The 22,218-nt window shown below is 37.6% G+C and overlaps 1 protein-coding gene across 1 annotated transcript; it reads left to right on the forward strand.

Moving 5' to 3' along the window:
- Positions 1–679: 679 nt before the first annotated feature.
- On the forward strand, positions 680–19,318 carry Vkor (Vitamin-K epoxide reductase). The gene is made up of 3 exons (XM_071683838.1): positions 680–1,090; positions 4,610–4,719; positions 18,351–19,318. The coding sequence occupies exons 1-3, from the start codon at positions 903–905 to the stop codon at positions 18,563–18,565; spliced, it is 513 nt and encodes a 170-aa protein (XP_071539939.1). The 5' UTR covers positions 680–902; the 3' UTR covers positions 18,566–19,318.
- The last annotated feature ends 2,900 nt before the right edge of the window (positions 19,319–22,218 follow it).

Genomic DNA, 22,218 nt, shown 5'->3' on the forward strand with positions numbered 1-22,218 from the left:
ACAACAACAACAACGACTACTACTTCTACTAACAATAATGATAACGAAAATCATTATATTATTATTAGTATTAGTAGAAGTATAAAGACAAATGCTAAAGAAAGAAATGTGTGAACTTGATCACAGCGGTTACATGTAAACCTTAAGAAGAGATGAGGAATTAGCCTAGCTGAATACTGTAACTTTTAATACTAGAACAGTACGTTGAGACTATTCTCAAACACGAGACAGTAACTGTGATGAACCTCTACTAACTTTGTTAATTAGTAAAAGTGGCAAGGGAGTGAGTGAGTTGAGCCTGAAGGCCTACCACCACTTTTTCCATCATTTGCATTATCCTTTAATGACCTTTCTCTGCTTAACGTATACCCAAAATCCTTCAAATAAACCTTCTTAAAGATTTAATTTCTTAAACCTGTTCAACCAATTGGAACTAAAGCGAATTACTATTTGTGTGTTACTGGGAGAGTCTCTTACCCACTTGTTGCCCGTCTCTTCCTTTCTCAACCATACCATGAATATCAGTGACAAATTGATAAGCTTATTTTCTATGAGATAAGAATAAAGCTATTTTTTTTACAAATTGATACACACGTATGATTGTGAATTAAGGTGTTATTCTCTTTTTATGTAATAACTAAAATGAAAGCGGGTGTTGGGGTTGCAGGTGTAGAGCACCATTGTGTCGCTGGTGGAGATCTAAACATACCGGTCTACCAGCTGACGTTGACAATTTCTGTCTCACTAATCATCCTCAAGTCTCGTGGCCAAGGAAGACAAGGCATTGCCCACTCTGTGCCTACAGAAGATACTGTGTCTCAGCCCAAAGTACATTATATCCTTGTGAGCTGTAATTGTAAAGAAGACAAAATTCTTAAGCAACAAGTGGTGGGGATACAGCCATGAAGTCTGCCGCTGTACAAAAGTACTATCGAAAGTTACATATGAGCCTAATCCTCTTGGCCATTATTGGTATATTCTTATCAGCTTATGCTTTATATGTTGAAGTTCTGAAAGAAATTGATAGAGATTACCAGGCGATGTGTGATATTAGTGCTTCGATCTCTTGCTCGAAAGTCTTCACTTCCAAGTAAGTTGCACGTTATTGCTGTTGTCTGTCACTGTATTTAGACGCTGTTATGTAAGGTTAATGGGTAAAGTTGTAGTTTAGGAGTACCAGAAATCTAACTTTGAATGTTTTGGAGAATGTAAGACTGGGAACATAACTGGAATTTTTTTTTATCATTTTTCTCCATTTAGCTCAGGATTGTAATGCTCTCAGTAGTGGCTACAGTTCGTTATTACAGAAATTCATGTAGAGTATAGTTTGGATTACTATATTGAATCATATTGAATAAGATGACAGTGTTATACCTAACAAAATTTGTGAATGACTAATGTAAAATGAACTGAAGTTTTATTTTAATATTAATCAAGACGAAACGCTGCCAACATGGTGCTGAATATCATCAAATAGACACTAAAGTGTTTGTCCCAGGAAGAGAAGAATATAATGTCGTTATAGTTCTACTATCATAGTGGCTGCTAAGTGAAATTTTCATACGTTCTGTTGAAGTACAAGTTTAGTACCTACTTTCACATCCTTTATTCCCGCAATTTTTTGTTGATTTGATATATTTTGATTGTTAATCTAAGTATCATACTCTGCAAATATTTCTGAAATCTTAACAAACTATGTAAAGCATTTAAAACATGAATAGCCATTTCTCAGTGTTAGTTTCAATATGGAGCTCAACTAATAGTATACTTTTTTATATGGACATTACTATTATCTTTGGATGGGCCTCATACATATTGACAATGTTTGTGGTTTTAGAATTTCATAAACATTTGAATAAGGGGTAGTTTATCAAAAAGCAGCCACACATGCTCTTATTGGTAGATTTTGATGAAAACAATACCAATGGATTCTTTGCAATATGTGGAATTAATATCGTGTTTTTTTTTTTTATATGTATTGCCTTGCACTTTCACGAGGTGAAGTCCCCACAGAGTGGGCAGGGCTGTGAATTAGTGGTAAATTTGGTAAGAAACCATTCTTTACCAGCTGTGAAAAGTGTTAGGAATGGATAAGAATTACTTCCATCAAGACCTGTTAACTAAAACAGGAGGGACACCAACAGCATCCCAACATGACTTGTGAATGTCTTCATGCTTTGGATGAGGACTTGGTGACCATCCTACAGACAAAAATTCCATCTGATGCTGTGTTCAGATTCTGTAGAGCTTTATTCAGTTTTTAAATTGATATACTTAGATGAAGATATAGAAAACAAGATAACTTGCCTGTAGGGTCCAGTAATGGCTAATTTTCATTGATATTCAGATGCATTCCCCTGGATGGTGCTATGCATCATAACTTGTTATTATGCATGGGGTTAATTACAACAGACACTCTGTCCTTGGACTGGGATTATTGCAACCATGTGTATCTTTTTACCTTGGTACCATTAGAGAAAAGTTCTTCTCAACCTATTTTTTTCTCTCTCTTGGGATTAGTAACTTTAGGATCCTCAGAGTGGGACATACAGTCTTGATACCAAAGACTTCTTTGGCTATGCATTACTCCTCAGGTTTTTCTAGACTGTGATAGGGTTTTTTGCAGGATCCTGACATCAAAATCCTAGATTCTTGAGTTTAAACAAGTGGCTTTATCACTCAGACACTTCTTCAAGCTGAGGCTTGGAGGATATTTAACAGATGACCTTTTATGTAGCATTTGGCCTTTCACTGAAGACAGCCAGTTGGTCTGAAAAGCCTTTTGGTTCCTTCTTTCATATGTGATTGCAGGCTTTTGTGGAGTTCTCTAGCCTTTATGAGAATAATAAGGTTACTAATACTTGCCCTATTGAGATTGCTGTTCAAGAACCCTTACATCAAGGGTTTTAGGTTTCAGAGTATTGGGAGCTCTATGGGATAAACTTCTTTGATCTTTCTTTCTGAGGAGGCCAATTGTTCCCAAGTGGGAGCTTTTTAAATTCTTAGACTTCTTAAATCTGATAGCTTTTCTAACAGTTTAACTCTTCGGTGTCATGTAATGAAAACACTTTCTCTATATCCTTTGGCTTTAGAAGGAGAATTAGTAAATTACATGCCATATTTAGGTTCAAGACTCCTCTTTGATGATAAATTCATATGGGTTGAAAATACACCCAAGCCCCCAGATTCCTGGCTGTGAATGAAGCTAATAATTCTAGAGAGAAGCATTTTGTCCTCAGCTGCTGGAAGATGGTACTGAGAGAACTTCAAGTCTTACACTTCACTAAAATCTCAAAGAATTTGAACATATCCAGAGTTTATCATGTACCAGTGATATGTGCAGCCTGAAACCTCTTTGGGTGAGGAATATCTTGGATTAAGAAACTTCTTATTCATTTAACCCGCTCTTTACACTAGAGCACTTGAAATGAGGAAGTTAGCCTCTACCTTAGCTGTCATAAGAAACCTTTCATTGGAGAAAACCAACATAAGCAGTCTTTGGCACTTGTCTACTAACTTCATCAGACTTTGCCTAAACTTAGGTGTGGATTACCCATGTGTGGCTCTGGGGATTCTTCTCTTCATGAGAGACAGATTCTAATGTGTCCATGATTACTAGTTAATTATCTTGGCCTTTGGGTTTAGTCTTCTTATCTGAAAGTTTTCTCTCAACCTTCCTCCTTGACGTGAGTATTCTTTCATGATCATGGGACAGACTGCAAAGAAGCAAAATGTAGGCTTTGGAATTAGGAATTTTCTCTCTTAGGTCATGTTCTGCAAGCATTTTTTCTTGGTTTTGCTCTGACTTGCCCCCTCCCTTCTGCATACCAACTGTAACTGCTTTTGAGTTGACACCCGTGATGTGCCCTGCAATACTACTGGAGTTAATTTGGTTGATTACATTAATTTTATGACAGTCTTTGAGTGACTAAAGGCAAGCTTGGAATGAGTTAACTGCTGCTACCTAGTTGGGAGGATAGTGATAGACAGGGAGGATCAGTGTTTCTCCACAAAAAAGACAAAAGGTTAGAAGAATCGAAGTACAGTATAGTTTTCCAAGGGAATATTCTGTTCCTGAGAAAATTCTCATGTTTGCAGGAGAGTGCATCACAAAGATTTTTTTTTTTTTTTTCAAATTTCAGGAGTCACATTTAGCATCAAGAAAATGTTGAAAAACAAATGTAAAATCTAGATAACAGTTGAAAATTATCTCAAAATAATCTTATACAGGAAAAGAATCCTTAAAGAACTATAGAAAAGTGCTGTGAATGGACTTTGAATTATAAGGAAAGAACATTACTAGAACAAAAGAAATATAATTGGTAACAGACTGACTTTTGCTGGAGACATCAGTTCTGATTCTCTGTTTCACTGTTCACTCATTTTGTTTCACTTGGCATGCTCTAAATGGATTTATTTCAGTTTCATTTACATTCATTTAGCTGTCTACAGACCTTCTACTGATACTTGCTTTTCATATTTATTGTTTACTAATTTGTTTATAGATTTTTAAGGCTTGGCATAAGTGGTCTGCCCCATGTTTATGAAGTTAATGGACAGATAGAATTATGGTATTTGTAAATTAATGAAATGTCTTATTTATCAACAGATATGGTCGTGGTTTCGGTATTTTGGGAGAGCTCCTAGGTGAGGATCACTTGCTGAACCAACCCAACAGCATCTTTGGGATGATTTTTTATTGCCTTGTTATTATTATGGGTAAGTTAAAGTGAGACAAGTAGAGGCACTTCTTTTGGTATTATTATATAGATACCTATGTACAGAAAAATCATGTTCTACCTCTTACAGATTATTATTGATTTAGCCAGGTGTACTCCACACTTTCTCTGAGAACATTCTTAGGATACAAATGCTCATGGTTATTCTGCTTGTTGGTTAGGATTCATATAATCTGCAGGCACTTTTTTTTAGCTTAGTGGAAAAGCATTATTTTGTTATTGTAGGATTAATGAGATTGGACTTCATGGTCTAAATATATTCTTGAAGCCTTTACTTAAGCTGTTACAGGTTAGGTTATACATGACGTAACTTGTATTTTCTTTTTCTTTCATACTATTCGCCATTTCCCGCATTAGTGAGGTAGCATTAAGAACAGAGGACTGGGCCTTTGAGGGAATATCCTCACTTAGTCCCCTTCTCTGTTCCTTCTTTTGGAAAATTAAAAAAAAAAATGAGAGGGGAGGATTTCCAGCCACCTGCTCCCTCCCCTTTTAGTCGCCCTCTACAACACACAGGGAATACATGGGAAGTATTCTTTCTCCCCTATCCCCAGGGATAAATTCTATCTATTTACTTGTTTATTGTTACCCCAAGAATTGTATTTATTTACTTATTTATTGTTACCCCAAGAACTCTTTCTGAAAGAGTGCAGTTGAGACCTCAGGAACACTTTCCCAGGGTTCCTGGAACTCAAGGCTGCCCTACTCACAGTAACAGGAAAATCATGAACTCCTGATGATGATACAACCTTGCCAAAGGTGACTTTTCACTCATATAACCTCAACAAGCAGGGTTCTACTACACCTATAAGGTATACTCCCTTCTTACTTCTTGTACCAGGAATCCATCTTTTTGGGACTCCATCAACACCCCAGGAAATCAACTATATCCACTGGATAGAATCTTAGGTCTTAAAGTGTAGTGACGGTGTGTGTGTGTGTGTGTGTGTGTGTGTATGTGTGTACATGGGGAGAGTGTGGGGCATCTTAGCAGTAATACTTTGGTATCTCCACCATGATAGTTGCATTGTGGGCATGAAGGGTCATGGAATGTTTTGAATCAGTGTTAAGGTCGTTGAAGTGTGAGGTAGGAGTAAGCTTTTATTTCCTTTTGGGAGTTGGTGGATGGTTATGGTGTTCCTTGGATGGGAATCATAGGCCCTAGAGTGTGGGGCAACTGAGCAGTAAGTGTTTGGTGTCTTCACCAGTACCATTGCTGTTGCAAAGTAATTGAGTGCCTAGCATGTTGAGTTGGGATGGTATTGGGAGGATATTTTTTTCATTTGGTAGGTGTTCAGTGTTCATAGTTGCTTAGTAGCCAGTGATTGTTTTGAGTGTTCTGTTTTGGATGGTTTGTTAGTTTATCATATTTATTTTTAAGAGGGTGGAAGACCAGGCAGGTAAAGCGTAGTTTAGGGTGAAGCAAAAGAATTTCGAACTTACAATGAGGTCACGTGCCAGCAAACCCATCGTTAGTTGAAAATATCATAAGTCGAAAATACACTTAATATGATTGTTTACACTCATAGTCACATGGTTGATTGTTTACACTCATAGTCGTATGGTTGCTTGGCAGCTGCAGCTTGCTGCTGCTGCGCAGCATCACGAGAGAATATCTTACCACATATCGCTAGCCCGGGAAAAGATCAGCATTCAAAATTTGAAGTACGGTTTCTATTGAATGCGTATCACTTTATTCTCACGATCACTTGGCTGACTGGAAGCTGCTGCTCGCTGCCACTGCACAGCATCACGAGAGAGTATTGTACCGCATATTGCTAGCCCAGGAAAAGATCAAAGTTCAAAATTCGAAGTATGGATTCAACTGAATGCATATTGCTGTTGCACCATCATAAAGTTGAAAAATCATAAGGTGAACCATCATAAGTTGGGGATCATCTCTATAGGAAGTAATATGAGGTTGCAATAGATGAATTTTAATTCTTCTCATGTCACAGAAAACTAACCCAAGTTTACTACATAGACAAAGTAAGAACAGTGTATGATGAAATCACATTGAAACTTTTAAAGTTGGCATTAATTGATGGCTTTGGTGATGTTGTAGTCAGCCAACGGACATGAGATATACAACTTGGTAAAGTTGTAAAGAACAAAGCTTATACATAAAATGCATTCTTGTGTTGGTTAGAAAATTTTAGTTATACTATGCATGTTTTGTCAGTTTGAAAACCTTTTTCCATAGCTGTCAGTTGAACAAAGCCAACACATCAGATGCATTCTTGTGTTGGTTGGAAAATCTTAGTTATACTGTACATGTTCTGTCAGTTTAAAAACTGTTTTCTATAGCTGTCAGTTTGTTTTTCATCAGCATGGTACATGCTTAATGCCCCAGTCACAGCCACCATGGGTTAAAAAGGAAATAGGGTAAAGGAATCAAAGATTTAGGGCTTATTTGGAGCTCCTAAGGTATTTGCAGACTTGAGTGTTAAAATTAGAAATGTTATAGAAAGAGGAGAAAATTCTTCAGTTTTGCTGTTTGAAGAAAGAAAGAATCAAAAAAGTCAGTCCATATTTGGGTGGTCTCTATACAAAAACTGTGGGAAGCACTAGTTAGATATACATCATGGGTCCAATCCTTTGTGGCAAGGACACGTTTAGACAACTCATGAGAGCAGAGGCCTGAATAATAACTGAAGATCAGGGATGGGGTAGCAAAACATGATGGTCAGAAAGGAATGGTTGGGGAGAGGTAATGCTTGGAGAATTAATGAAACTGAAGGCTTTAGATTCCACTCTTTCTAATAAGTATGTGGAAGAATAGCCACCCCAGATGTGTGAGCAGTATTGTATTCTGTATGAGAAATAGTTGCACACAAAGATACTTGTTACAGCATGTACAACAACCCTAGCTTTTGGGAAAGAGAGAAGGATTTTGTGATGTTATGTGGGGTTTGCAAGATAGAATGGATGATATGGTTATGTCCACCTTGTTTATGTTATTGATATGATAAATTGTTATGTTTTGAAATTAAACAGGGAAGTCTATGACATTTAGAAAGATATACTGCTTCCTCATTCTAAGATGATGCAAAGGTACATAGTGATCCTTAAACTGCTGTCATGGTCTCAAAATTCCATGACAGTGAACTCAAAAGAAAACAAAAATATATATGAGATGATAGATTATGATACAAAATTCACAGAAAATACTTTTATGTTGGCCTTGACTAGTGGTGAGTGAGTTCATAGAGAGGGTCCGAGTAACACATTTGACAACTCATGATAAGAGAGGAAGGTAGTGAGATGATGTTTCTTTCATAATAATGAGCTTATTTTCTAAATGGACTTTTATATCATACACAAACACAAATTGGTTGCATAACATGAATATGTTTAGAATTCTTACACCTTTCATATTAGTAATAAGTTTGAGGACTGAGTCGCTTGAATGTGTGGGAAGGGTATTGGAGGTACCTTTTCTTTGGAAATAATCAAGCTCTCTGCCTTTCATATGTTACCAAAGATGTCCATTATCAGGTGAAAGGTTAGTTGAGATGTCTCCTTTGCAGGCCTCCCTTTTTCCACATAATCCCACAAAAATCAGTCAGAGTCACTTGTTTCTTCGTATTTCTCATTCTGTTTGTCTTCATTTTCCTCGAAAATTTTTAAAGTGCCAAGTTTAAGAGAAGAGCAGCCGTGCTTCACTCAGAATGAGCAAACCTATATCAACTGTGGTCCACAAGGAAAGAGTTGATTTGAACATAAAGGTAAAACACCAAACATTAATGAAATATAAAGTGGCTGTGGATATGCCATGGAATTTATAGGACCTGATTTTCCTATAAAGTGAAATGAATGTTCCTTTTAATCTTGTTTCCATCAGAGCTAGACGCTTCCCAGTATGGTCCCTAAGAAGTTAGAATTAACACTGAGTAAGTAGAATATCAAGAACAGAAAAAGTAGATGGTTGAAAGATTCAGTATTTAATATTTCAGTCCTGATACAGGGACATTGGAGATACATCTCCTTATCTTAGTAAATGCAACAGTTCCTTCGCTATTCAGTGTTTTAGCATTCATGATTTTGACCCTTGGAGAAATATTTTGTTTATGCATACATGAACCCTTGATTCATTGGACTAAGTGTGGGAAGATCAATATCTGATAAATTTGTTATTCAGTGTAATTAGGGCAATTGTTGGTGATCACAGGTTTTGCCTTTCCTAGATGACCACCAACTTGCCTTTCTGGCTGATCACCCATTTGCCAGGCCCACATTTATAGAAAATCTTGAACTTCACCAATAAGTGTCAGTTTGTGACAAAGTGATATTGGTATAAGTTGCTAATTTGTAAAGGAATTACTGATTACTTCATAGAAAGAAGAGTTATTAGAATATTATTGGAGACAATAAAGAAAAGATGGAAAATTTGGGAGATTCTGCTGTGAAATCTTACAAAAGGTTGTAAGTCACTGCTCTTGCATTTGTTGGGTAGAAAAGCAGACATACCTGTTGTAGCTCATGGTTTTTGCTTTTGCCATAAATTTTGCAGGCAAGTTTGTGCTACACATGTTTTGACTAAACCTGCATATATAGTGTACCAAGCTTACAATGATTTCAAGACTAAATATTGTGCTTGAAACTGCTTACCTATTTCCTAAATGGAGGTTGTGTATGAATTAAAGGATCAATTAGCTCATAAATGCTGAACATGTTAACAAGTCACATTTATTTTGTTCATATATTTTTCCTATTTAGCATTTAAAAATATTTTTTCAGTATGGACAGAAAGTGAACATATAGCCCTGACCCAACTTTTAAATATGATTCAGTACCTTATTATTAGGAGCATAAATGAACTGAACTTGTTGTCAGGCACAAAAAATGTACAAAACTACTTTCTTTCTGAGATTGGACATGGGGAATTAATAGGGTAACAGCATTTAATAATAAATTTTGAATGTCTACCAAGCTTATGATGATTTCACCATTATTTATTGAGCAAAAAACTAATCTTTTTCCTGATTTTAGGTTATTTATGTTTAACCAAGTATTGTTTATATATAGTTATGCAGAACATGTTGATAAGTCAGATTTAAATTCTTTATATATTTTTTCTGTTTAGCATCTGTTTTCTTTTTTTTTTCTTTTCATCTGGGTTGAGAATGAACAAATGGCCTTCACACAGCTTATAAATCTGATACAATACCATATTATTAAGAGCAGAGATGAACTCTCCTTGTTATGAAGCACAGAATATAGGTTTTGATATGTATGAGACTGAGATTGGGCAGGGCAAGTTGCTAGGCTAAGGGTATCTGATAAGTTTTGATTGTTTGTTAGGGTTTGGCAACATGCATGTCAGTAGCTAATGTTCAGTCACTTGTGGAAGTGGTGCTGTTCTACATACAGAAAGTTAATCATGATTCTTTGTTTAACCAAGTCCTGATTGAGGGTATTTAGTAAGTGAATGCAGCTAACCCTATCATGCTAGTGAAAGTCTCAGTGATAGATCACAACTAGTTTTTTGTTATGAGCATGAAAACACTGATTGATATAGCAGTATAAAACTTTCAGGTTTTTGCAGTAGCAAATGTTTATTTGCTAAATGATTTATGGAACACTTCCCTGAAAACCCAAGTTACTACACTTCTGGCTGTCATAGATTCCATAATATTCATAGCTTTTAATTGCTGATTATGCATGACCGGATTCAGGTGCGTTGTGAGACCCAGGCCTATGGGCACTTGCCCCAAACGTTTATTGATGTGCTTAAAAAATAATTTCAGACCACAGCCAGTCATAGTCTGAATGGAGGCATAGAAGGATTAGTGTTTTTTTTTATTTGTTCGTATAGGATTTGTCCCATATAAGAGAACTTCATTTCATCTGTTCACCCATCCCTTGCTTTATGCTGGGATTATGTCATGCATAAACCTCGCACAAAAAGAAGTCACACAGCGAACCAATAAACATAGAGAAAAATTGGATGTTTTGGCTTACTTTTACCATACACACCCACATAGTAGTGAATTTAGTGCATAAAAAAAGGGGGACTGGAAGTAGGTTCCTCACAGAATAGCAAAATCACATAGTGATCAGCCATAAAGCAAGGGATGGATATATTTTAATCCTTGTTCTATTTTCTTACTTATTTATTTTATTTAATATTTAGTATTAAATTTAAGTTTGTGCTTTTACAGATTAAAATGGCATTTGTAAATGGACGCTTTTTGTTTCACCACATAATTCACCATAAATTTACAGAGGTTGAAATTTTGAGAAACTTTTTTTATTATTATTTTGCTTTGTCGCTGTCTCCCGCGTTTACGAGGTAGCGCAAGGAAACAGACGAAAGAAATGGCCCAACCCACCCCCATACACAATGTATACACACACATATCCACACACGCAAATATACATACCTATACATCTCAATGCACACATATATATACATACACAGACACATACATATATACCCATGCACACAATTCACTTTGTCTGCCCCCATTCACTCCCATCGCCACCTCGCCACACATGGAATACCTTCCCCCTCCCCCCTCATGTGTGCGAGGTAGCACTAGGAAAAGACAACAAAGGCCCCATTCGTTCACACTCAGCCTCTAGCTGCTACGCAGTAATGCCCAAAACCACAGCTCCCTTTCCACATCCAGGCCCCACACAACTTTCCATGGTTTACCCCAGACGCTTCACGTGCCCTGATTCAATCCACTGACAGCACGTCAACCCCAGTATACCACATCGATCCAATTCACACTATTCCTTGCCCTCCTTTCACCCTCCTGCATGTTCAGGCCCCAATCACACAAAATCTTTTTCACTCCATCTTTCCACCTCTAATTTGGTCTCCCACTTCTCCTCGTTCCCTCCACCTCCGACACATATATCCTCTTGGTCAATCTTTCCTCACTCATTCTCTCCATGTGCCCAAACCATTTCAAAACACCCTCTTCTGCTCTCTCAACCACGCTCTTTTCCACACATCTCTCTTACCCTTACATTACTTACTCGATCAAACCACCTCACACCACAAATTGTCCTCAAACGTCTCATTTCCAGCACATCCACCCTCCTGCACACAACTCTATCCATAGCCCACGCCTCGCAACCATACAACATTGCTGGAACCACTATTCCTTCAAACATACCCATTTTTGCTTTCCGAGATAATGTTCTCAACTTCCACACATTCTTCAAGGCTCCCAGGATTTTCGCCCCCTCCCCCACCCTATGATTCACTTCTGCTTCCATGGTTCCATCCGCTGCCAGATCCACTCCCAGATATCTAAAACACTTTACTTCCTCCAGTTTTTCTCCATTCAAACTTACCTCCCAGTTGACTTGACCCTCAACCCTACTGTTTCTAATAACCTTGCTCTTATTCACATTTACTCTTAACTTTCTTCTTTCACACACTTTACCAGACTCAGTCACCAGCTTCTGCAGTTTCTCACATGAATCACCCACCAGCGCTGTATCATCAGCAAACAACAACTGACTCACTTCCCAAGCTCTCTCATCCACAACAGACTTCATACTCGCCCCTCTTTCCAAAACTCTTGCATTCACCTCCCTAACAACCCCATCCATAAACAAATTAAACAACCATGGAGACATCACACACCCCTGCCGCAAACCTACATTCACTGAGAACCAATCACTTTCCTCTCTTCCTACACGTACACATGCCTTACATCCTCGATAAAAACTTTTCACTGCTTCTAACAACTTGCCTCCCACACCATATATTCTTAATACCTTCCACAGAGCATCTCTATCAACTCTATCATATGCCTTCTCCAGATCCATAAATGCTACATACAAATCCATTTGCTTTTCTAAGTATTTCTCACATACATTCTTCAAAGCAAACACCTGATCCACACATCCTCTACCACTTCTGAAACCACACTGCTCTTCCCCAATCTGATGCTCTGTACATGCTTTCACCCTCTCAATCAATACCCTCCCATATAATTTACCAGGAATACTTAACAAACTTATACCTCTGTAATTTGAGCACTCACTCTTATTCCCTTTGCCTTTGTTATTGGATATATAAAAAAAGTATTTTAATTTTAACAGCTAGAACAATCTTTATGTAACTTTAGAGATTTAACAATTAACCTATTTTTCTCAAAGTTCCACTTCACTAAATGTTTGGCTAGGGGAGTTTGTGGGTACCCAGACCCCAGATCTTTTCAAGTGCTAACATCATTTCACATACCCGTATCATAAACAAAATAGTCACTCATCATGCACAAGCAAAAGTTTAGACTTTTAGAATAAGATATATCTCTTACCTCAGCTTGTACTGAATGTGACATAGGGACCCAAGTCTTTCACAGTAATAACAGTGCTTTACAATTATTCATTTACTTTACTTATGTGCGTGTGTCTTTTGAAAATATTCCTCACCAGGGTTAGAAAATTTTATGAATTTGAGAGAATCCATAACATTAGAGCCCTCTAATCCTCTGCCATCTGGTGAGGTATGTACCTCTTACCCATTACTAAACCATCAGTTCACTGATAGCTTGGATGGCCTTGGACATACCTGTTAACCAAGTGGCAGCCTCGTTGTTGTGATCCCAGCTATGGTCAGAACAGACCTGCTACCACATAATTCATGGGTATCTTAGACCTAGATGGTTGTTCAAGTCATCTGTTTTTATTGCTGGCTTCTGTCGCAGGTTAATTAACTTAATGAGTTACCCCACACTCCCTTTCTCTCTCTCTTGCATAATTATGAGAGTCCCCCACTTGATGATGGCTTATGTTCCTGGATACCTGTTGTTATACGAGTTGTTGAAACCCATGTCATTAGGGGAATTACGTTTTTGATTATAGATTTCCCCAATCTAACTATTTATGTACTATATAATTACACTAAACTCTAACATGATGTAATTTTAGAGTATCATTCAACAACTGTTACCATATCATAGGTAAATTAGACAAAATTTAATAATGTTGAGGATGTGGGTGATGAGGAATTGAGTTGGTGGTGGAGTAAGATAGGGTGGAATGAGAGATACCAGAAGGAGTAGAAGTTTGCTTTGGTCCTTTGAGAGAGTTATCAAATGTTAAGCTGCATTTGGATATGATTCAACCTTTCACTTAAATTGATCAATGGGTGATTTAGGACTTTGAGTTTAGAGTCACGGGTGTTTTCCCAGTCAAAAACAAGCCTGATTCTTCTCTCACCCCTTAAGTATCAGAGCATTCAGATCTAACCCCTATCAGTCTTATGGTAGACCCTGAACTGATATTGCTTGTTGATCATTCAGTAGTTTCCCCTCTATCCAAAGGAAAAGGAGGCCCATTTAAGATTTCTGAAGCTCAGAAACCCCCATTTGAACCCAGTAAAGTTTCAAGAGTAGTTCTGTTAATGGGGATTCTTATCTGTGTCAGCAAGGTACATCCTGGTCCTTAGTCGATGGACTTTTCTCCATGTCAGGGCCCAGAGGAATCTGATTCTGATGCTTCAGATTAGTAGTTTATGTTGGCATAATCCAGTTTTGATTCCATTCCCACTTGGAATTTAGTTGACATTCCACTCTCTTGAAGCTTTGTAGGTCAATCCAGGCTTCTCTTTCATGAGAATAATTTACTACCTGATGACTTTTAAGTTAGACATCACCTGTCAGGGAACTTCATTTCAGTTATTTTCTAGGTTTTCATGTCTGTAGCATTTTCCCTGGATGAAAAGTGTATGTAAAACATGCCCTCTCTCATATCTGATGAATTGAGTTTTCTTTAATGGTATCTCAGAAATGCCTTAGCAAATGAAAACAGCTTTTGGGAAGAGATAAGCACATTTCAGACTCCCAGATTGCCTTTTACCCATAAAGGATTGGCTTGAAGATCATATGTTCCGTGAGTCAGTAATTAGATTCCATTACCAAAATCAGAAGACCAGCCCTTGCCTTCACTTGGTTTTACAGTGTATTTTTAATTGATATGCTCAGTCTTCTTTGGATTCTCTTCAGAGAGGTCCATTTAAAAAAGAAATGATAGATTTTCCCTTTTTTTAATCTACATCGGAATTGCCAATAACTGGCCAAATCACATGGAATGCGACAACACTTAAAACAGTTTCAGCTTATTATTTAGGAAAGTCCACTTAAAATCTCTACTGATGTATGTAACCCTTGTAAAAACCTTCCTCTTTCTTATGAGGCATTCAGTTAAGATAGATCTTAATGGGAAAGTCATGGACCTCATTTGGTAACACTTATTTATCTTTTGCAGAGAAACCTTTGTGCATACTATTATACCAAGAGAGGAGTGTAGGCAACAATATAGTTCTTATCTCATTAGAGAAGAGCAGTTACAGTTACTTTGGTTCTCATACTGCTGTAAGACTCTTTCCTTTTGAGGCTATTTCAAAGGTCACGAGAGCCAGCCTTATTGAACTATTTAGTGTGAGCAAATCGGTGGTTTTTAACTTGAGTACCTCTTCCTTTAATTCTACTGAGCTGAAGAGCAAAGATGCTTGTTTGAGGTAGCCCCCTCAAGCTTATAGATCAAGACCTGCTGGTAGGTTCCTGTGTAGAACTTCAAAGATTTTTCTGAAGTTTGTTAAGTGGTGGTGTACCTATTGTTGAGAAAGGGTCTGGGTTGGAGCTGGATTTTTCAACAACCATCCCATTCACAGAGAATGCTGGCATGGACCATGACTCAGCTTTTAAAGGAATACATCCAGGAAATGGTAGGGCCAGTTTTCATCAATATCATCTTACCAGTAAGGAAGAGGTACTCGGACAAGAAAAGAAAGATTTTAGATCTTTCCATGATGAACACTTGCATCAAGAAGTACCGTTTTGCAGAATTTCTACCAATCCCTATGGTTAAATGATTGGTTAATCCACATAGACCTAATGATACTTACCAGCACATTCAGATTCACCCAAGAATGAGGAAAGTTGGTTTTCAAGGTTAACACCCAAACCTGGCATTGCCTCACAAATTTTCACAAGAGTAGCAGCTTCCCTGCTTCCAAAGCTAGCTTCCTCTTAGGGTGCACCTTTAGCTTACCTCAAGGATTTTCTAGTATTTAAGATCAAATGAGGAAAATACCAGGCAAGGCTTGCAAGCGCTAAATACTTTTTGAGATGCATTTTTTATCTTCAACCAAAACAAGTATTACTTAATTCCCGGTCAGAGTTTTTCTTGGTTTAGAATAAGTTGTGCTCTCAGATAGGTTCTCTGTCTGTCTTTCAGTGGACAAAGTCATGGATTATGCAGAGACTGTCTTAACAGTTTGGTTACAGACAATGTTGTCTTGGTGTCATCTAAAACACCGACTAGGAAAGTTCAGATTTGCAGCTCCTGACAGTATTATGAGGTGACAGGCCAAGAAGGTGTCATTGTGGGTAAACAGAGAACTCCAGAAAGCCTTGTTGTAAGACCTTTTTGATATCCTTGTCTGATGGACAGATGAGGAATCTGTCTTGGACACCCCACCAACCTCACTTATTATGTGAATGGAATTCTTGAATCATGAATTGGGTTTCCATTCCTAAGAGGGTCATGCAGGTGCAAGCTGCAAAAATACTTGCTTGCCACCATTAAAGAAATGCTGGTTCCATGATTCCTCATTTCTTAGATTGTCCCAAGTTCAGGATGCAATATTTTATTCATGATGGACTACATTGTGGCCCTCTGTTGTATGATGAACAAGGGCTCATACAGATCCTCTCTACTCCTATAGCTAATATAAAAACTTTGTCCAAGGGCTTCTTTCTTCCCATCTTTAAAGTTTACATTTCCTGAGCAGATGTCCTGTGAAGACCAGTGTCCATTACAACAGAAGTGTCTATTGGGAAGGATGCGGTCATTTGGATTCTTCCATTTGGGGTGGATATGTTAACCAAAGCAAATGCCATGCTGCAGATCTGTATCTATGTAGTGTTCAACAAGAGGACAGTTGCTGTTGACTGTTGGACTGTTATTATTGGAACCAGATTTTAACTTTTCATCCTGTAAATATCCTTGGAAAAGTCTTAACTATTAGATCTTTGGGTTTTAGTAGTTATCTTGGTGCCAGAAATTTCACCTGTGCTACTCTCCTCAGCTGTCATCCATAAGTTTCTCTACAGCAACTCATCCTGGTTTCAGGAGCTCTATGTCAAATCTGAGCTTAGGCCTAAAATTTATGTGTATGGACTCTGTCAAGTACTTTTACAAACAGAGATTTGAAGTGTTAAGCAAATGCCCTTGTCCATAATATAATACGTGTGCTCAAGGATAATATAAATCAGTTTGGTAATTTCCAATTCCATAAAGGTTTTGGAAGTTGTTTCTTTGTATATCTTCTCCAGCATTTTTTATGGTAAAAACATGGCTAATATTACCATTGCTTTCAGCAAGAATGTCTAACAGGAACAAATTTCAGTGGCTTTTGGTGTGTCACCACCTCTTTGGGATAAATTAGTCCAGTTCTTTTTGAGGAGACCAATTGTTGACCTGCTGCAGTGCAAGTGGCATTTGACTAAAGTTCTAGATTTTCAACAGTCTGAGAATTTTTCTGACAGCATAGCTCGTCTTCTCATGAAAAATCTTCATGTAGCCCAGGGCACAGGTAGAAGGGTTAGTGAATTACATGCAATGTTCAAACATAAGAAGCATCTATTTTTTGGTCATGTCTTGAGTCAAGATAAATCTTAATCCTAAAGCCCTGCCCAAAAGTGAGGCAAGAAAGTCTGGAAATAGCCCAATAGTGATTTATTTTTAAAAAAAATATGACAAGAGCATCATTCATTATGCCCAATTAAGTCACCAGGAGACTTTATAGATCTTTGAGATGAAGCTTAAAGCCCCTCCTGGCAAGGAATATTATTTTGTAGATTAAGAAACTTGTGTTGCTTACCCAACCAGGCCTTCCTGAGAAAGCTCTTTGTGGAGGAGATTAACAAGAGGTCTTTGGCTTTCTTCTGACACATGCACTATATAATTCCATACTTTAGACTTGAAGGGCCTACCTTCTGTCACATTGGTAGTGATACCTTTAATGCAAACCTTGCGACCTTGCTCACTCACTGATGCAACCATTTCTGCCAAAGACTGCTCATGCATTCCTGTCCCCTCATCATTCTCACATTGTCCATGATAATAATGTCTTTTGCCTAAGGTATTTGCTTATCTGAAACTTTTTTAGCCTTTCTCCTTCATGTTGGTGTGCTGTGAAGTGTGTAGGACTTCCCAATCCTTGAGAGAAATGTAAGTTTTTGAAAATTGAATTCTGTAACTCTTTCTTGGTTGATAACCCCTGAGCATTTCTCTGAATTGTTGTTTCCTGCCTTATTCTCTTAACCAATGATCACTACCATCAGATTAACTTCCATTGTTGAGAATATCTCATAAGTCATATCTGACCCTGGCAGCAAGCAGGACAATGTCATTGTCATTGCACTGAATACATGGTTAGAGTAATGAACTAAAAGGCAGTTACTTCATCAGAAGGCAGGTGTTAATGGGTTTTACCTTTCAGATATCCTAAGGTTTCTCTGAAGCTTATGGGACACATCCCCATTGAGGAGCTTTTCATTCTTCAAAGTATAGATTTTTTGAGATTAATTATCTCTCACTTTCATTCTAAACTGTATCCATTCTTTCTTCCATCAGGGGAAATCAAGAGCCTTAAAGTAGCTAAGTTCCAGCGAGTTTTCATTGGTCTCTCAAACCTGATGAGCATATACTTGGCTTACCTTCTGTACTTTGTGCTCAAAGACTTCTGTATTGTTTGTGTCAGCACATACATAGTCAACATACTCCTGACCGTCTTGGCATTCATGCGTGTCCCAGTTCTTCAGAAAATGACAAAATTAAAGGTTATATAATAGACAGGAATGAATAAAGTAAAGTTAGAGAATAGCAATTGACCTGATGCATCAATTTTAGTATGTTCATTACCATTCATAAATGGTATATTGAAAAATAATAATTATGAGTAATTCTTAGTTTATTAGTACCTTAAGGGTATGTTATTGTAGGGTTAACAGTTTATTTTGATAATAGTCATCAGTTGTCTGCTTAGAATTAAATTGCACATGTTTCTCGTGCATTCCAAATAGTTTAATTATAATAGCTCAGTATTGATTTCTACCACTTAACCTTATATAACCAGGATTTGACTTTTATGTATTGTAAGAGTGCTTTTAGTTAAAGCCTCTATAAGAGCAATTGATAAGACAAGCTATGGTACTACACACAAGTTTATTTTAGTCTGTTTTATTAGGAGCAGGTTGGTGTTAGCATTTATTTCATATTCTAATTTTGGGGGGCTGTTAAGTTTGTGGTTTGATCCATCACTAATTAATAAAATACTCAGGAAAGGGGAAGATTATGCAATGCTCATTACATATTAACTAGTGGACAAATAGTAAAGATCATTGAATAGATAGTTACATGGAAGTATTCTTTATAGCCTGCCTCATATGATCAGCAGAAATATATGCATATAGTTATAAGTAATAGTTATAAGTAGCAGTAATTTTACAGTACAATGTGTGAATTGTTTCCTTGCATTATAATTTGGTTTGACGGTAAAGGAAATAAAGACCTCTTGATATTAAATGTTTCATATTGCCAAAGTTGTCTTGTCATTTATAAATTCCCCTGAAGGTTTACAAAAGAATATATTTATTTTGTAATTCAAGATGTCCCTTCAAGAATTTTTCCTCGATAAACTTGAATCATCCTACTTGAAAAGAATCTAAAATACAGTTTACTTGCTTTAGTAGTGAGAAATGGTTTATTGTAGAAATTTACACAAAAGTATGTGCATCTCTCATACAGGCCTTCTCCATACCAATATATTGGTACATTTTAGGAGTCCTCTATAAGTACTTCACTTTCACATATTACTACATTAATTCTCTCATGTCCTATTGATTTTCGTCTCTCTACATCCTCTCATGAACTAATAGTAATGTGGTCTGAAGACTTAACTTTCAATTTTACAGAATTGTAAAATCAAGCAACAGATTTTTGTTTTAGATTTAAATCTTAAACATTTTCCGGTATTATGGATTTGCATATGAAAAGCAGTTGAAAGAAGTGATAAAAATATGATATGTTAAACCAAGTACAGGTATACCATATGCCAATAAGGGATCATAAAACTTTTGACCTTTTCTTCACTAAGTAATAGTAATGTGGTCTGGAGACTTAACTTTCAATTTTACAGAATTGTAAAATCAAGCAACAGATTTTTGTTTTAGATTTAAATCTTAAACATTTTCCAGTATTATGGATTCGCATATGAAAAGGAGCAGTTGAAAGAAGTGATAAAAATATGATATGTCAAACCAAGTACAGGTATACCATATGCCAATAAGGGATCATAAAACTTTTGACCTTTTCTTCACTAATGATATGATACTCCCCATACATTGAGATGAATGAAACAAGTATTTCAGATCATGACATAATGATAGTAACCACAACTTATGGACATGAAAGAATAAATATATTGCACTACAAAATGTAATCCCTGGGAATAGGGGAGAAAGAATACTTCCCACGCATTCCTCACGTGTCGTAGAAGGCAACTAAAGGGGACAGGAGCGGGGGGCTGGAAACCCTCCCCTCCTTGTATTCTAACTTTCTAAAAGGGGAAACAGAAGAAGGAGTCACGCGGGGAGTGCTCATCCTCCTCGAAGGCTCAGATTAGGATGTCTAAATGTGTGTGGATGTAACCAAGATGAGAAAAAAGGAGAGATAGGTAGTATGTTTGAGGAAAGGAACCTGGATGTTTTGGCTCTGAGTGAAATGAAGCTCAAGGGCAAAGGGGAAGAGTGGTTTGGGCATGTCTTGGGAGTAAAGTCAGGGGCTAGTGAGAGGACAAGAGCAAGGAAAGGAGTAGCAATACTCCTGAAACAGGAGTGGTGGGAGTATGTGATAGAGTGTAAGAAAGTAAACTCTAGATTGATATGGGTAAAACTGAAAGTTGATGGAGAGAGATGGGTGATTATTGGTGCATATGCACCTGGGCATGAGAAGAAAGATCATGAAAGGCAAGTGTTTTGGGAGCAGCTGAGTGAGCGTGTTAGTAGTTTTGATGCACAAGACCGGGTTATAGTGATGGGTGATTTGAATGCAGAGGTGAGTAATGTGGCAGTTGAGGGAATAATTGGTGTACATGGGGTGTTCAGTCTTGTAAATGGAAATGGTGAAGAGCTTGTAGATTTATGTGCTGAAAAAGGACTGGTGATTGGGAATACCTGGTTTAAAAAGAGAGATATACATAAGTATACGTAGGTAAGTAGGAGAGATGGCCAGAGAGCGTTATTGGATTATGTGTTAATTGATAGGCACGCGAGAGACTTTTGGATGTTAATGTGCTGAGAGGTGCAACTGGAGGGATGCCTGATCATTATCTTGTGGAGGCGAAGGTGAAGATTTGTAGAGGTTTTCAGAAAAGAGGAGAGAATGTTGGGGTGAAAAGAGTGGTGAGAGTAAGTGAGCTTGGGAAGGAGACTTGTGTGAGGAAGTACCAGGAGAGACTGAGTACAGAATGGAAAAAGGTGAGAACTAAGGATGAAAGGGGAGTGGGGGAGGAATGGGATGTATTTAGGGAAGCAGTGATGGCTAGCGCAAAAGATGCTTGTGGCATGAGAAGTGTGGGAAGTGGGCAGATTAGAAAGGGTAGTGAGTGGTGGGATGAAGAAGTAAGATTATTAGTGAAAGAGAAAAGAGAGGCATTTGGATGATTTTTGCATGGAAATAATGCAAATGAATGGGAGATGTATAAAAGAAAGAGGCAGGAGGTCAAGAGAAAGGTGCAAGAGATGAAAAAGATGTTTTGGAAGGAAGTAAATAAAGTGCGTAAGACAAGGGAACAAATGGGAACTTCAGTGAAGGGGGCTAATAGGGAGGTGATAACAAGTAGTGGTGATGTGAGAAGGAGATGGAGTGAGTATTTTAAAGGTTTGTTGAATGTGTTTGATGATAGAGGTGGTGTGCAAAGTGAGAGGGTTAGGGAAAATGTTTTGGTAAACAGAGAGGAGGTAGTAAAAGCTTTGCGGAAGATGAAAGCCGGCAAGGCAGTGGATTTGGATGGTATTGCAGTAGAATTTATTAAAAAAGGGGGTGACTGTATTGTTGACTGGTTCATAAGGTTAATGTATGTATATCTCATGGTGAGGTGCCTGGGGATTGGCAGAATGCTCGCATAGTGCCATTGTATAAAGGTAAAGGGGTTAAAAGTGAGTGCTCAAATTACTGAGGTATAAGTTTGTTGAGTATTCCTGGGAAATTATATGTACAGAGCATCAGATTGGGGAAGAACAGTGTGGTTTCAGAAGTGGTAGAGGATGTGTGGATCAGGTGTTTGCTTTGAAGAATGTATGTGAGAAATACTTAGAAAAGCAAATGGATTTGTATGTAGCATTTATGGATCTGGAGAAGGCATATGATAGAGTTGATAGAGATGCTATGTGGAAGGTATTAAGAATATATGGCATGGGAGGCAAGTTGTTAGAAGCAGTGA

This window comes from Panulirus ornatus, chromosome 37 (genome assembly GCF_036320965.1).
Source record: "Panulirus ornatus isolate Po-2019 chromosome 37, ASM3632096v1, whole genome shotgun sequence".
NCBI lineage: Eukaryota > Metazoa > Arthropoda > Malacostraca > Decapoda > Palinuridae > Panulirus > Panulirus ornatus.

Bases quoted from the DNA above. Each gene is read 5' to 3' on its own strand.
- Vkor (XM_071683838.1), top strand. From the start codon at position 903: ATGAAGTCTGCCGCTGTACAAAAGTACTATCGAAAGTTACATATGAGC. The intron at 1,091-4,609 runs GTAAGTTGCACG...ATTTATCAACAG, and splicing joins TCGAAAGTCTTCACTTCCAA to ATATGGTCGTGGTTTCGGTA. The intron at 4,720-18,350 runs GTAAGTTAAAGT...TTCTTCCATCAG, and splicing joins TTGCCTTGTTATTATTATGG to GGGAAATCAAGAGCCTTAAA.